This window comes from Acipenser ruthenus, chromosome 34 (assembly GCF_902713425.1).
Source record: "Acipenser ruthenus chromosome 34, fAciRut3.2 maternal haplotype, whole genome shotgun sequence".
In the NCBI taxonomy this organism is placed as follows: domain Eukaryota; kingdom Metazoa; phylum Chordata; class Actinopteri; order Acipenseriformes; family Acipenseridae; genus Acipenser; species Acipenser ruthenus.
Genome location: NC_081222.1, coordinates 6,029,950 through 6,046,098, shown reverse-complemented (window position 1 = coordinate 6,046,098; position 16,149 = coordinate 6,029,950). Strand labels below are relative to the sequence as shown.

Below are 16,149 nucleotides of genomic sequence, written 5' to 3'. Positions count from 1 at the left end.
TGAGTTACATGGATATGTATCTTTTTGATAGCTTTCAATTAGATGATGTAATGTGTAGGGGCCTTCCCTGTTCCTGATCTTAAGTTATTAAACTCCATTAATGGAAGAATAATTAATTTAACAACTGCTTGACTGCCAAAACTCCTGGCTCCTGATCATTTCAATAATTTACTTAATTGAGGGTAGTTCAGAACCCCAGGACTGGGTGCAGGACTAGTGTGAGTTTAACAGTTTAACACTGTGCTTAACTGTACTTTGTTTATCATGGTATAATGCTGCAACTGTTCATCAGTAAACAGTCCCTCCCACGCACACTAGTCAGCCTTGCTTACATGATGCATTGCTCTTCTATATGCTCAATTGAACTTGTGGTTTTCCTGAAACAGCTTAGAAAATGAAGCTGAAGCTAAAACAATGCCAAGTCTGAGGGGGTCAATATGTTTGATTCAGAACCAACAACTATTTCTTATTTTTGTTTGTTTTAAATATGCCAACAGAGTTTACGGACCTTTTGTTTCTGAAGAACAAAAAATAAAACTGTAAAGATGTAGATACAACCAAGGTGTCTCTACAATACTCACTGTCACGTGGGGAAAATATTGGGAAATGTGTCAGTCATGCTAGTGTATCACTGAGTAGAGGATATTGTACCAAATCACATTAGAACAGGGGTTGTCAAACTTTTTAAGCTGCCTACCCCTTTCCAAAAAATGTAGTACACTGCGTACCCCCATCTTAGATAGTCATAATAAAATCAAAACAGAAAAAAAATGGTCTGTACAATAACATGATACAACAAAACGCACATGATACAACAAAAGGCAGCCAGTGTTCAGAGCGACAGCGTGTGAAGCGACAGCGTGTGAAGCGACAGCGTGGGAGAAGTACAGTCGTGGAAAAGTACTGAGCAGTTAGAAGCAGAAAGGAGGAATTACATCTTTAAATTACATCTTTAAATTACATCTTGAATTGCTTTAATCAGAAAACATTGTAGCTTAAAGTCTAACAGCTGTGTGTCTTTATCTGATAACGAGCTGAAACTTGGAGCAGCTGATTCAAATTCCGCGCCGTTCTGAGACACGGAGGAGGGGCAGAGCCCGCAGCACAGAAAACAAACAAAAGGCAACCAGTGTTTACTGCGACAGCATGTGAAGCAACAGCTTGGGAGAAGTACTAGTGGACAAGTACAATGCAGTTAGTAGCAGTTTGAAAGCAGGTTGACAGCTGCAGAAGCTAAACTAAACTTCCAAAAAAAAAAAAAAAATGGTCTTCAAGCCAGTAATCTGTGTCAACTGCCTGATGTGGGAAATCCAAGAAAACCCAACAGAGCTCAACCAAGTGTGTGTAAACTGCTGCAAGATCCAGGACTTGCTTAAACTAGTAACTGTGCTAGAAATGGAAATGGAGGAAATGAGACAGAAACAGGAGCTTGAGGAGCTGACACACCCACAATTCATGGAAGTCTGCACCCCTAGCAGACTGAAAGCCACCAGGGAGATGGAAGAGAGTCGAAACAGCTGGGTTCAGATAGGTAGAAGCAGGGAAAAAAAGAAACGTTGTCAAACACAACCACCAGAAATCCAAACATCCAACAAATTTGATCCACTTCAAAATTTCGATGACCAAAACCAACATCAAGAGAACGGAAGGAACAACATCCAGGCCCCTATAAACAGTGCTGGCCAGGCAGCAAAAGGAAGGGAGGTCATGATTGTTGGGGACTCTATATTGAGAAACACAGCAAGTTCAGTTCGCAGTTTGGACCCCCTTACTACAACAGTGTGCTGCCTTCCAGGAGCCTCAGTCAGCACATCACTGAGAATGTGGACAGGCTCCTAGAACGAATAGGAGACAACCCGGTAGTAGTCGTCCACATTGGTACAAACAATATTGGAAGAGACAGGTCTGCAAAACAAATTCAGAGAGCTAGGAAGGAAATTAAAAGACAAGACCAAAACTGTGGTATTTTCTGGGATACTGCCGGCGCCTTGCAAAGGACCATATGGACAGCTGGAAATACAAAATCAAAATGCATGGCTGAAATCGTGGTGCACACAGGAAGGCTTCACATTTCTTGAACATTGGAGCACATTCTACAACAACGACTATCTATATAGGTGGGACGGACTGCACTTAAACAAAAAGGGAACCAATCTACTCAAAGAAAGAATCTTTTAGGAGGTCCAGAAGCATGTCAACTAGAAAGGAAGGGGGGAGAAAACAAAAAAACAGAAGGGCGACCACATCAAAACAAAGGCAACAACTCAGGTAAGACAGCTATTAAATGTATTTATCTTAATGCTAGAAGTCTGAGAAACAAAATGTTAGAACTTGAAGCTACTGCACCAACAAGTAACTACAATGTGATAGGTGTTACAGAAACTTGGTGACTCTAAGAGTGATGGAGACTAATATAATATTAGTGGGTACACACTGTAGAGGAAAGACAGGCAGGACAGAAATGGACAAATAATACAACGCCAAATCAATATGGGTCAGAATAATGGACACAAATTCAAAGGGCATAATAATAGGAGCATGCTATAGACCGCCAAATTCAGACGCCAAGCAAAATAATCTGTTATACAATGACATTCGAAATGCATGTAGAAAAGGAGAAGCCATACTAATGGGGGATTTCAACTTCCCCCATATAAAATGGGAAAACCTGGTGGGGAGCACGAAGGACAAAATTGAAATGGTGGAAATGACAAATTACTGCTTCCTAACGCAATTTGTTAAGGCACCGACTAGAAGGGAGGCATGCCTTGATTTAATCTTTGCAAATAACGAAGACAGAATAACTAAAACAGAGGTCAGAGAGCCATTGGCAAACTCAGACCACAACATGGTCTCATTTGAAGTATTTTTTAAAAACCCAAAAGTAATGACTAAAGCTAAGGTTTACAATTTTAGAAAAGCAAACTATGAAGGTATGAAACAGAGACTAACAGAAGTAGATTGGAGTAAAATAGAGAAAACATCCACAGAAAAAGGCTGTTTTTTAAAAATGTAGTACTAAAGGCGCAAAACAATTACATCCCAAAAGTAGACAAATCTAAATCTAAAACAAAATGGCCAAAATGGTTTAACAGATCAATTAAAAAAAATATTCAGCGAAAAAAGGCACTTTACAGAGCGTTTAAAAGGGATCAAAAACAAAGTACACAGAAAGAGTACTTGGAACTGTAAACACAAGTCAAAAAGGAAGTTAGAAAGGCCAAGAAAGAGATAGAAATCAATATTGCTAAGGGGGCTAAAACCAATTCCAAAATGTTTTTCCAATATTATAACAGCAAGAGAACATTCAAAGAGGAGGTTAAATGTCTAAGAGACACAAATGGCAAAATCATAGATGAAGAAAAAAAAATAGCAAATATATTAAATGATTACTTTTCACAGGTTTTTACAAAGGAAGAGACGGACAACATGCCCGACATGTCGACCTGTTCCTATCCAATTTTAAATAACAGAGGCAGAAGTGTTAAAGGGAATAGGAGCTCTTAAAATAAACAAATCCCCTGGGCCAGATGAGATCCTCGCAATAGTACTCAAAGAAATGAAAGAAGTTATTTACAAACCGCTAACCAAGATCATGCAACAGTCTCTTGACACAGGGGTTGTACTGACAGACTGGAAAATAGCAAACGTAATACCGATCCACAAAAAGGGAGACAAAACCAAACCAGGTAACTACAGACCAATAAGCCTGACTTCTATTATATGTAAACTTATGGAAACTATAAGATGATCCAAAATGAAAAATTACCTTTATGGTAACAATATCCTGGGAGACAGCCAGCATGGTTTTAGGAAAGGGAGATTGTGTCTAACTAACTTACTTGACTTTTTTGAGGATGCAAAACTTCAACTTCAACTTCAACTGAAGACTATGCGGTGATCTGATTCAAACATTCAAAATCCTAAAAGGTATAGACAATGTCGACCCAGGGGACCTTTTTGACCTGAAAAAAGAAACAAGGACCAGGGGTCACAAATGGAGATTTGATAAAGGGGCATTCAGAACAGAAAATAACTGGCACTTTTTTACACAGAGAATTGTGAGGGTCTGGAACCAACTCCCCAGTAATGTTGCTGAAGCTGACACCCTGGGATCCTTCAAGAAGCTGCTTGATGAGATTCTGGGATCAATAAGCTACTAACAACCAAACGAGCAAGATGGGATCAATGGCCTCCTCTCGTTTGTAAACTTTCTTATTATTTATTTCTTTATTTATTTCTTAGCAGACGCCCTTATCCAGGGCGACTTACAATTGTTACAAGATATCGCATTATTTTTTACATACAATTCCCCATTTATACAGTTGGGTTTTTACTGGAGCAATCTAGGTAAAGTACCTTGCTCAAGGGTACAGCAGCAGTGTCCCCCACCTGGGATTGAACCCATGACCCTCCGGTCAAGAGTCCAGAGCCCTAACCACTACTCCACACTGCTGCCCTTATGTTCTTCTTATGTACATATTTAATATGTAAATTAGGCATGTGTGCACTGAACGCTGTGTCACAGCACATCAGTCTGGTGTTAGTGATTAAACATTGATTACATGACAAAAGTTTGCAATAGATTGGCAAGTGGTACTAAATAAAATGCGTTATCTGCCATTTCAGAATTTTTCTCGAGTACTCCAGTTTGAAAAGCACTGCATTAGAAGAAACCACAGTACCAACAGATTCAGTTTAATAGTAGTAGTATTTAAATGCCATTGTCCTGACTGGTAAATTCTTACCTTCCAGCTGCCCCTTTATTTTGACAATTTCCAGATCAAAAATGGCATTTTTATTTTGCCATTTTTCATTCTTAGGCATTTTTCATGTTTTATTTTTACAGCACATGTTGATGTTGTTGATATGATAAACGCATATATCTGCTTCAGGTCTTTAATTTTTTTCAAAGTTAAACGATGGCCCGTGTTACACTAAAAATGTTAAAACATACAATATGTATTTCGTTGGTTTTGTGGATTTGCTGTATTTTAACATATTTTAATACTACGATATGGCTTTGAAAATGCTACTTAAACAAAACCGTGACTGCACATGAACTGTATTACATAATAATTTCCTTTATTCCGATTCCAGTGGTGTTTTCTCAATGTATTAGTGCTATTTAAAATCACACACACACACACACATTTTATATATATATATATATATATATATATATATATATATATATATATATATATATATATATATATATATATATATACATACATACATACACTACCGGTCAAAAGTTTTAGAACACCCCAATTTTTCCAGTTTTTATTGAAATTTAAGCAGTTCAAGTCCAGTGAATAACCTGAAATGGTACAAAGGTAAGCGGTAAACTGCCAGAGGTTAAAAAAAAAAGTTTAGGTTACCAAAAACAGCTGTTCTGCAGCAATGGAAGTAAATTAAGCCTTGAAAGTTGATGCTAACAATTCCTACAGGTGTCCCAACTTTTGTTGATTACTTACAAACCCTCTGTCTGTATAAAAGCAGTGTTGGAACAGACTGTGTTACTACACCCTCTTAAGTATTATTTGGACAGTATTGTACTGCAGGAAGTAGTATATTACTCTCATAATGGAGAGAAAAAGGCAATTAACAAAGGAAGACAGACAGACCATTATAACCCTTAAAAGTGTAGGTCTTTCCTTTAGAGAAATTGCAAAGAAAGCCAAGGTGTCGGTGAGTACAGTTTCCTACACCATCAAAAGGCACTTGGAAACTGGAGGAAACTCTGACAGGAAGAGGTCTGGCAGACCCAAAGCCACAACAGAATCAGAAGAAAAGTTTCTGAGAGTCAACAGCTTGCGTGATAGGCGGCTCACAGGACAACAGCTTCAAGTACAGCTTAACACTGGTCAAAGTAAGCAAATCTCAGTTTCAACTGTGAAGAGAAGACTTCGAGCTGCAGGTTTGACAGGTCGAGTGGCAGTAAGAAAGCCATTGCTAAGATGGCAAAATAAGAAAAAGAGGCTTGCCTGGGCCATGAAGCACCGCCAGTGGACTACTGAAGACTGGAAGAAGGTCTTATGGACCGATGAATCAAAATTTGAAATCTTCGGTTCATCACGCAGGGTTTTTGTATGCCGTCGAGTAGGCGAAAGGATGGTTCCTCGGTGTGTGACACCAACTGTCAAACATGGAGGAGGAAGCGTGATGGTCTGGGGCTCTTTTGCTGGATCCAGAGTCGGCGACTTGCACAGAGTGAGTGGCACCCTGAACCAAAACTGCTACCACAGCATTTTGCAGCGCCATGCAATACCCTGTGGTATACACCTAGTTGGTCAGGGGTTCATCCTACAGCAAGATAATGACCCAAAACATACCTCCAGGCTATGTCAGAACTACCTTAGAAGAAAAGAACAAGACGGTAGGCTTCAAATCATGGAATGGCCAGCACAGTCTCCAGACTTAAACCCCATTGAGCTGGTTTGGGATGAACTGGACAGAAGGGTGAAAGCAAAGCAACCTACAAGTGCAACACATTTGTGGGAACTTCTGCAACAGTGTTGGGAAGAACTTTCCGAACAATATTTGATTTCCATTGTAGAAAGAATGCCACAAGTGTGTTCGGCTGTTATATCTGCAAAAGGTGGCTACTTTGATGAGTCAAAAATTTAGATTAAATTTTGTTAAACAAAACGATTCCATGATTTCTTTTTTATCTCCAATTGTTTATTTGTTCTGTGCTTTAATTTCAGAGTACATTGAGACATTAAACTGCGTAAATTTCAATAAAACTGGAAAAATTGAGGTGTTCTAAAACTTTTGACCGGTAGTGTGTATATATATATATATATATATATATATATATATATATATATATATAATCATGGCGTTATAGGCCTACTGGCGAAATGGCCAAGAGACAGTTGGTGCCTAACACATACTGAATTATTTTGGCCCTGAATTTTAGCTTTTTTTTTTTTTTTTTTTTTTTTTTTAAATCAAGGATGCGGTTTTCGTTTCACAAATCTACAGCACCTTGTCTATAAACTGTACTGTAGTACGCAGAAGTACATATTTCACTTGCTAGGTCACTCCATATCTCCAAACATCAGACAGATATTTTGTCTAAATAGATATGTTTATAGCGGATGAATTTCACAGTATTTTTAAGCACAAATATAATAGCCTACATTTCAACAGTCACTGCCGAAGCTTATTACTTATTCTTCCAGAAGTAATGGTCGGGTGTAACAGGGATACAAGGTTATATTTGCGCAGGGCCATGTTGTTAACAAGCCTGATGTTGTCGTTCAGGCTTTACTGTGAAAGTGACTGTAACCGGGGAGGGTGTGTGAGCGCATTCTACTGGACTGGAGAATAATGGCACGGGAGTTTAATTATGAAAACCAACAAGTAAAAAAGATTAGCCTGTCGTCAGACATATCATGTTAATACAAAATGCATTAATTTACTGTGTATTGGTATTGCGTCTGGTCTGGGAAGGGGTACACACGGGCGCTTTGAGAGAAATTCAGCGGGACATTTTTAGATTTCAGGGAGGCATTGGCACAATGGCGAGGCCTAGTGCGAACACTGCATTTGTATCACGTATTACTCTGCTTTCTCTCCAGCCCAGAACCAATCAATCACTGGTGATTCGTTGCTGCTTCATAGCGCAGACCTAACAAATCGTGCAAGCGTGGTTGAGATACAGTTCAGTTAAGAGATGACTTATAACAGGTAACACCAGCGCAGAATGCATTTTATTTTAATTACTGCAGCAGCTGTACATTTTTATTATTATTTATATGACTTCAATATGATTTATTTTCACTTTAGTGATTAAATGACTGTGATATTTGCATTTTATTTTACATACCTGGCACTGTAAATATGATGCAACAGCCCTGCCTATATTGCTTTTGTGGACCCTAGGAATAACCAGCAGCCGCACATCCTGTGATCTCTGAGTGCGGTTTGGAAGATACGGGGTCAGTAACTCCTGCAAATAATAGGTGCTAGTCCATTCAGGGCCTTGCAAGTTAACAGCAAAATCTTACAATCAATTCTGTACTGCACAGGGAGCCAGTGTAAAGAGACCAAAACAGGGGTAATATGTTCACTTTTCCTGGTTTTAGTCAGAATTCTAGCGGCGGTATTCTGAAAAAGCTGCAAGCGGGATACCAAACATTTTGGGACACCAGAAAAAAGTGCATTAAAATAATCAATTCTAGATGAAACAAAGGCATGCATTAGTCTCTCAGCATCAGATATTGAAATAATTGGTCTAAGTTTGGCTATATTTCTCAAATGGTAAAAAGATACTCCAGAATCTCAAATAATAGATCTAGATCAGAGATGACCCCCAAACTCTTAATTTCCAGTTTAAATTTTGATGAGAAACTGCAAGGGTCGAGCTAATGTAATCCCACATTTCTTTTTAGTTGGTTCTGTGAGCTCACTAGAACATTAGAAAATTCTGTGACATCCAGTGCTTGATGTCTGCAAGGCAAGTAGCTAATAACACCCAGGCAGAAGAAATTTCGGGCTTTAGGGACAAATATAGCTGGGTATCATCAGAATAGCAATGGAAGTTCACTCCATGTCTGCTGATAATGTCACCTAACGGTAGCATATACAGTATAATGAAAACAACAAGGGATCTTGAATGGAGCCCTGTGGAACACCACGGACAGCTTCCGATAGATACATAAACAGATATACACACACACAGGCACACATGTTTATTTTAGTTTATTTCTTAAAAATGTATGCAAGGTTAAATTCTTCAGTTGCAGCAATTTGTTTCGAGTCCCAAGACTGGCACACACAAACACACTTACGTACGTACACAGACAGACATTCACACAGCGACACGCACACGCACACACACGCATTTCTGGGGATATTCTATTGACTTCCCTTATATTATAAAATCAGGATTCCTAATTCCGAGCCATAGAAACACTGCAAAGTGTCTATATTCACAGCTTAACAAACACAGTCATAAATTCAGAGGCAAATGTCAGGTGGCTGATTCAATCAAAAATTAGGGCTGCCTGTGTAGTTATTCCCCCGTTTCCCTGGTGGCATTCAATCAAACTTCACAGAGACGCCATAGCAATGGGTTTTTAAATTAAAATACTTGTTGGCTCTTTTACTCTGTCTGGCAGTTTAATTGAATGGCACTGCAGAGCAGGGCAACATTGGGTTGGGGGGGAGCTGTGTTTGAATTCAGCCACAAAGCGAATTAGACCAGCATTCTTGATTCTTGTAACTTTTGCCTTTTTAAGGTTTGCGCTAAACCAGGTTCACCACACACAGTCACACACACAGACACACACACAAGCCCACACACACTCACTCTCTCCCTCATCCTTTTCCCCGCTCCCCATAATCACCTGCTCCTGAAGATGAGTTTGGACTCACCTCTCTGCTCTTCTCACTATAGGAAACCAAGATCTGCTGCTCTTTGAAATCCTGTCTGTCAGGAATGGAGATGAGGCTGCCGTTCCTTTACAGGAAAAGAGAAGAAGAAGAAATAAAAGAAAGAGCAATGGCCCAGTTCTCGCACAGCGCTGAAGAGCAGGATCATGTGGTTGTGGAGCTCTGTCTCTGACTTGTGGTCATACTTCCTGTCCCCTGCGCCTCAGTCTGCCTGTCTGCTTGCTTGATGTCACATCCTGTTCCAGTACATTTCTATAAACACAGACTCGTGTGAGACTGAAGAAAATGTAAAGAACATCTAATAAAATAAAGCATTTGAACTTGTTGCTCTACTTTACAGTTTGCAGTGTGATTCAAAACCCATTGTCAGTGCTGGCACCTCACTAAGCATTGTCTGTGTCCCTAGTCCACAGTAACAGAACAGCAAAGTGTAATAAAGCACAGTAAAAGCATGGTGAAGCATAGATAGGGAAGCATTGTAAAGCACAGAAATCATGGGGGAAAACTGCAAAAATGCGTGGCTGACTAAGCTTGGTAAAGCACTGCTAACCATAAGCAATGTAATCATGGGGAAACCAATGGAAACTACAACACAATTACTGTGCAACTTAATACTTAAGACTTAATCTCCTACTGAAATATCAGACAGGTAATACCTGTCAGTCTTCAGGAAGACTAAACTATTAAAACCTATTACAAGGACACATTACTAGAACAAAAAGCAGTGCAAGCGCCTTCTAGCTTAACCTGCTTTAAAGAACAACAGGGGCCATTAAGGAACATTGGCACTAGCCTGCAGAACCCAAATTAAAGTCAAATTATTACAAAAATAAATGAATGGGGTAAGTCGTGGATCTTGTTAACTGACAAACCTTTTTTGTCTAATGCCTTAATAACAAGTTTTTTTTTTATCACACCAGCGAGGACACGAGTTGAAATGCATCGACACCGGAAATCTGCTGTGGTTCTTTTTCTCTAAAAGTTACAAACAGCTCAGCAAAGGTGCAGAGAGATTATACCTAATATAACACATATCTACATCATAAAGTTAACCAATGGCACTCGGAAACCACACGCTATACAACTAAGTGTTGTGGAAAAATCCTCTTATCAGCTCTTTTGCAGTCTATACTTCAGAGCTGGGGGAGGCAATCTTGCAGCGTCCCCCAATGGTAAACTAGTACCCACCACATATATAAAACCACACCCTACAGTGATGCCTAGTTAGGAAATGCCTCTTTAAATAGGACTGCATCACTGCAGCCCAACGCTCACTTTCTTTCTTTCTCTAACCACTGAGTTACTCTGACCCACTGCTTTCCACATTGCAGCCCAGTACGGTAACCACTGAGCTATTGAAACCCACTGCCTTGCTCACTGTAGCCCAGAACTATAACCACTGAGCTACTCTAACTCACTTCCTTCCCACTGCAGCCCAGCACTTTATTTAACCACCAAGCCACTCAAACCCACTGCAGTCTAGTACTCTAACCACTGAGCTACTCAAACCCACTGTCTTCCACACTGGAGCCCAGCGCTCTAACCATTAGGTTATTCAAACACATGGCCTTCCACACTGCAGCCCATGGCTTTCACTTTTTCATGATAGTTGGTAAATTGCAAAGGTCAGGACAAGCATGGTGCATCACAGAGCAGTGCAGTGTGGTAAAGCTCAGGGCAAGCATGGTGCATCACAGAGCAGTGCAGTGTGGTAAAGCCCAGGGCAAGCATGGTGCATCATAGAGCAGTGCAGTGTGGTAAAGCTCAGGGCAAGCATGGTGCATCACAGACAAGTGCAGTGTGGTAAAGCTCAGGGCAAGCATGGTGCATCACAGAGCAGTGCAGTGTGGTAAAGCTCAGGGCAAGCATGGTGCATCACAGAGCAGTGCAGTGTGGTAAAGCTCAGGGCAAGCATGGTGCATCACAGACAAGTGCAGTGTGGTAAAGCTCAGGGCAAGCATGGTGCATCACAGAGCAAGGCAGTGCAGTGTGGTAAAGCTCAGGGCAAGCATGGTGCATCACAGAGCAGTGCAGTGTGATAAAGCTCAGGTGCTTAAACTGTCCCGAAAGTCTTGGCTAGGACACAGAAGCACATTCCAATAGAGCTCCTGCTATCAGCCCTCGATCAGTCTGTCAGATCCGGTGGTCTGCTCTCTATAACCGTACAAATTAAAATGCTTCAAAGCAAATAAACATTTTAGAAAAATGTCCCCCCCAAACAAATAAATAAATAAATAAACAAATATTCTCACATTAAGATGTTTTAATATACCTCTCTCTTTACAATGCTTGCCTATGCTTAACCATGCTTTTGATGTGCTTTATTACACTTCGCTGTGCTTTTACTATGGGAAACGCATATAAAGGGATATAAAGATAGTGTCACTTTCTTCATTACTCTTTGGAGAAAGCAGGCTACGAGCACTGAACTCAAAAATGAAAAAAGGAGCCTTGTTCAGGGAAATCCAGTGCCAAAAAGCAGATTAGGTCCCTGTGTGAGGAAACCACAGAAACATTTCCACTCAGAACAAAACTAGAGACACTGGGGGCCATGTCCGATAAAACAAAAACACACCAAGAGATGAGCGAGTCAGTCCGCACTTTCTACACAGAATGCCTTCCCTAAAAACTGCAAAAAGCAAGACTTTTATCATTTAAAATGTTCTACTGAGCAAATGACATAATCACTTAATACATAACCTTTATTAACCAAGAGGTTTCTTTAGATGCTGTTTTTCTTTTTTCTTGTTTTAACACGTTTTGATCATTTGGTGTTTAAACATTCCGCCACAATTCAAAACCCATTAACCAGAGCCACAACTGAGATCCCCGCCCATGACCAGCACTGGTGTATGCTGGTCAGAGCTAGTGGTCTTACTGGTTTTCAGATTGTCATGCTGGTTCACGACACTAAGCTCCAAATCAGCAACATACATAATATACCAGATACATTAAAACAAAAAACAATGGTAATAATAAAGCATTTAGGTTTCTCTACTGTTCATTAAACACTTCAAGTTAAATTAAAAATTCAGTACTAATGATGTTTTTTTCCTGTTTTAAACCTAACTATGTTCTCACTCAACCTGCCCTGAGAATGTAGTTTCCAATTCCCAATGCTTATAGATCTCAACAGCTCTATCTTTCATTAGAGCTACACTGAACACAGCGTCTCTCTACACAAACTGCAGAGGTTTGAAATCACTGCGTGACTTGATATTCATGAAAGGGTTGTAGACAGTTGCAAACACAAGCATCATGCTCAAATAACCTGGTATGTATAAAAGCAACAGCAAGTGTACTTGTGTATCAAGTTTGTGCTTTAATTCTTGCACGTCACCATCTGCTGGCAGCAAGAAAACGTCTATTGACACACAGTGAGACACAGCTTTGTGCTTAACCTTGCAACCCCGTGCTCTACCCTGTCCACAATGTCATATATTACAGCAAACATGTTAAATACACCAATCTTACCCAAACAAGATAACAGTGTAGACAAAAAAAGGAAGAAAAGCCAGAGTCAGGATTCTTACAATCTCACTTCCTTTATTTATAACATTTGTTAAATGTAATTTAATTTCTCACAATGCTCTCACTGAAGAAGAGTAAAAATGTTAAGTTTAATTTATCTGGGTGTCAGCCATTAAAAAAAGTGTTATCCACCACTATGAAAACACTCAGTGGTGAATATAAACTCATAGAGGGGGGGTTTGGGGGGTCAAAGGGAGAGGGACCCCTCAGCACAGGGAGCTGATCTCACTCTTGCTGCAGCCCCATTTGCAGCAGGCATTAGACAGCCCGATCACCACGTCCCGCCCCTTCCTGTCTGATGTGCGCAGGGCCTCCAGCACTTCCTCCGAGATGGCGCTGCGGCTCTGCCTGCTGAAGCCCAGACCAGTCAGCTGCTCCCTCCAGTTCTGGCTCTCGTAATCAGGGTAGTCCTTGTAGGAAAGCCCCGGGACCGTGTCTGGGTTCCAGCTCTCAGAGGCTTCGTCCTCTGAGGCTCGCTCAGAGTTGAAAGAATCAGGAAGATCACCTGGGATGACGAAGAGGAAGAGGAAGAGGAGAGTTGTATTTAATTGTCGTGAACAGAATCATTCCGTAAATCTTCCCTGTTTTTGCACTTGCTAGAGTTACACACATGTACAGTTTCAAAGAAGCACTTAGCATTGGTATTTTTGGTATGTAAAAACGAGTTTCCACATTGAACTGAATTTAGTAAATGTCTTGGTTAAACTTTATAACAGCCTCAAATTCCTCTAAATTCCAGTGCATTAGCAGCTATTCCTGTCGTCTTCCACTTGAATTCATTATAAATTTGTGCCCATTTTTAAAAATATCTTCAGGACAAAAAAAAAAAAAAAAAACCACAACATTTGTTATTCAGATGTTACTCCCATGCAATCCTTTAAAACTCTACTGAAATTCTTAGGAATTTGCCGACATTATTCTTAAAGCTCTAGAAAGAAAAATCATTACAAAATAACAAAAACAACAAAAAAAACACATTTGTTATTCTCATGTTACTCCCATGCAATCCTATGAAACTCAACTCATAAACATTTGCGGCCATTGCTTCTACCAGTTTCTACCAGTATTTCTGTTTAATGTTTTAAAGTTATGGATGAAATATGCTTTCACTAAGCTGTTGCCACTATATATTTTGCTCTGCTTTTTCCATGTCTTTGTCCGACTCCAATCTCCTTACCTGTGGATGCTCTGGCAGCCCTCCTCCACCTGGACCCTCCGCAGGTGAATATCACGGCTCGGATGAACTCTCTCCCGCACAGCTTCACCCCGTAAGTGGGGTTCCTTCCTTCAGAGCCCTGGCTCAGCTCCGACACCAGGACCCAAAGGGTCAGGGCCAGGACCAGCTTTGTCATGCTTGGAGAAGGAGGCGTAAGACAAACAGGCTGCTTTGCTGTTCTGCTGCTGCTTGTTCCGCTGGCTGCTTGCTGCTTGGTCTCTCAGTGTTTCACAGACCCTATATATATATGTATACTCGAACCCTTGCGCCTATCCCCTCCCTTTCCCTCACGCCGTCAGGAGATGATGCATGCAGGAGATCTGGAGATAGCAGCACCAAGGAGACATTTGGAAATGCTAAGGTGTATCATTGTGTCATTGTGAATGGCGATTTCTAATTGCAGACATTGTTTGTGGTGTCAGTGTGCTGCTAATCTGATCGGCAGTGCCCTTTGCAGATGAGTCGCTTACTGCTCTCGGAGAAATTTAACAATGGCATACCGCTTTCTCAGGGTTTTTTTTTTTTATCGCAACCGTGTAATTTCTGTAATCTTTTTTTATCTTTGCATTTTTAATGTCTCTCTTTTTTTCTGGATTTTTTCTTTTTTTGAGGTGGGGGCAATTCCTTAAAAATACTTTTTGTTTTGTGCTTTGCCAGCTTTTCACCTAAGAGGCAGGCAGAAATGAAATTAGTGAGTATGGTGTTCTCTTATTTGTATACCTGCTGGCAGCCCAGTAAGATGCCAGTTAATATTACACCACGTTTCAATCAGCCGCTGGAACTCATTTGAAAGAGGTTTGAAATCAGACACTTTCATTTCCATCAGCAGCAGCAGATCTGAGATCAAATCCATTTCCATCTGTCAGCCCCAGTCTATCTGTCAGCCCCAGTTAGGATTGCGGACTGGCAGAACTAGGTAACCTTTTGACTTATATATCAGTAATATATTGAGACAGTGTTAGTCACTACGCAAATAATGTTAGAAATCCAAATCAATAATGTTACATGTTGTGTAAGTTAGTGTCTGTAGTAATAATAGAGTGGTCGCAGTAGGATATATATTTGGTGATACCAGGGTGGTTCAAATCAGGTCGCCCGGTCGCCAGATGCAACCTTCAATTTTAATATTGCCAGTAGATCTGACCGTCAAGTCGCCACGTTTTCAACTAAGCATTTACAGTATATACAACAGAATTTAACCATAGCTAATGGTTGCACCAATGGTTGCCAATCTTGCAGATGCTACTGTGCCTTTAACAATAAGGATTGACTGCACTTCTAAGACTAGATCAGTTGCGCGCTGCTGGGTGAAGAAAATTCTTGGAACCACATGACAGCTGTGTTACGTCTTAACACAACATTTAACCAATCAGAGAGTTGAAGGGGCGGGTTTTCTGTGTTAAGCACTTCGAGAGACTAAAACGTAAAAAATGACTGCTAAAAAAAAATAGCCAATTATTTTCAAAGCAAAAATAGTGACAATGAATGCAGGGGGTCAAAATAAGCCGGCGATCGACGCAATCCACGGCCTAATACTATATTTGCGCCGACTACTTTATTAAAAAAATATTAAGATTATTTTCGGGTGTTATCATTCAGTCAATTTTTTGTCGTATTATTGTACTGTAAGGTGATATATAGTACAAGAGAACATTCAAAGAGGAGGTTAAAAGAATAAGAGATAGACATTGTCTATACCTTTTAGGATTTTGAATGTTTGAACCAGATCGCCGCGTAGTCTTCTTTGTTCAGGACTGAATAGATTAAATTCTTTTAGCCTGTTTGCATACGACATGCCTTTGAAACCCGGGATAATTCTGGTTGCTCTTCTTTGCACTCTTTCTAGAGCAGCACATTTTTATTGCCTGCATGCAATACTTTACACTTTTCTCTATTAAATTTCATTTGCCATGTGTCTGCCCAGTTCTGAATGCTGTCTAGATCATTTTGAATGACCTTTGCTGCTGCAACAGTGTTTACCACTCCTCCTATTT

The 16,149-nt window shown here is 40.2% G+C and overlaps 2 protein-coding genes across 6 annotated transcripts in view; both read right to left on the bottom strand.

Annotated features, from left to right (window-relative positions):
- LOC117402169 (interleukin-12 receptor subunit beta-2-like) overlaps positions 1–16,149 on the bottom strand; it is a 72,025-nt gene that overhangs the window by 29,933 nt on the left and 25,943 nt on the right. The window contains exons 2-3 of one of the 5 annotated variants that reach the window (XM_059007261.1): positions 9,363–9,475; positions 3,843–3,965 (exon numbers count right to left, since the gene is read on the bottom strand). The exons of 1 other annotated variant lie outside the window; for it this stretch is intronic. The gene's annotated coding sequence lies outside the window, so the exon portion shown is untranslated. The remainder of the gene's footprint in view (positions 1–3,842; positions 3,966–9,362; positions 9,476–16,149) is intronic. 3 more of the 5 variants (XM_059007262.1, XM_059007263.1, XM_059007264.1) reach the window with 3 other exon arrangements.
- Positions 12,936–16,060, bottom strand: LOC117402111 (relaxin-3-like). Its single transcript, XM_059007266.1, has 2 exons — positions 14,117–16,060; positions 12,936–13,444 (listed from the first exon to the last, which is right to left on the bottom strand). The coding sequence occupies exons 1-2, from the start codon at positions 14,289–14,291 to the stop codon at positions 13,146–13,148; spliced, it is 474 nt and encodes a 157-aa protein (XP_058863249.1). The 5' UTR covers positions 14,292–16,060; the 3' UTR covers positions 12,936–13,145.

What these genes read in the sequence shown, in the direction of transcription:
- LOC117402111 (XM_059007266.1), bottom strand. Translation starts at nt 14,291, where the DNA reads ATGACAAAGCTGGTCCTGGCCCTGACCCTTTGGGTCCTGGTGTCGGAG. An exon ending in GGCTGCCAGAGCATCCACAG is followed by an intron (nt 13,445 to 14,116) that starts GTAAGGAGATTG and finishes TCGTCATCCCAG; the next exon opens with GTGATCTTCCTGATTCTTTC.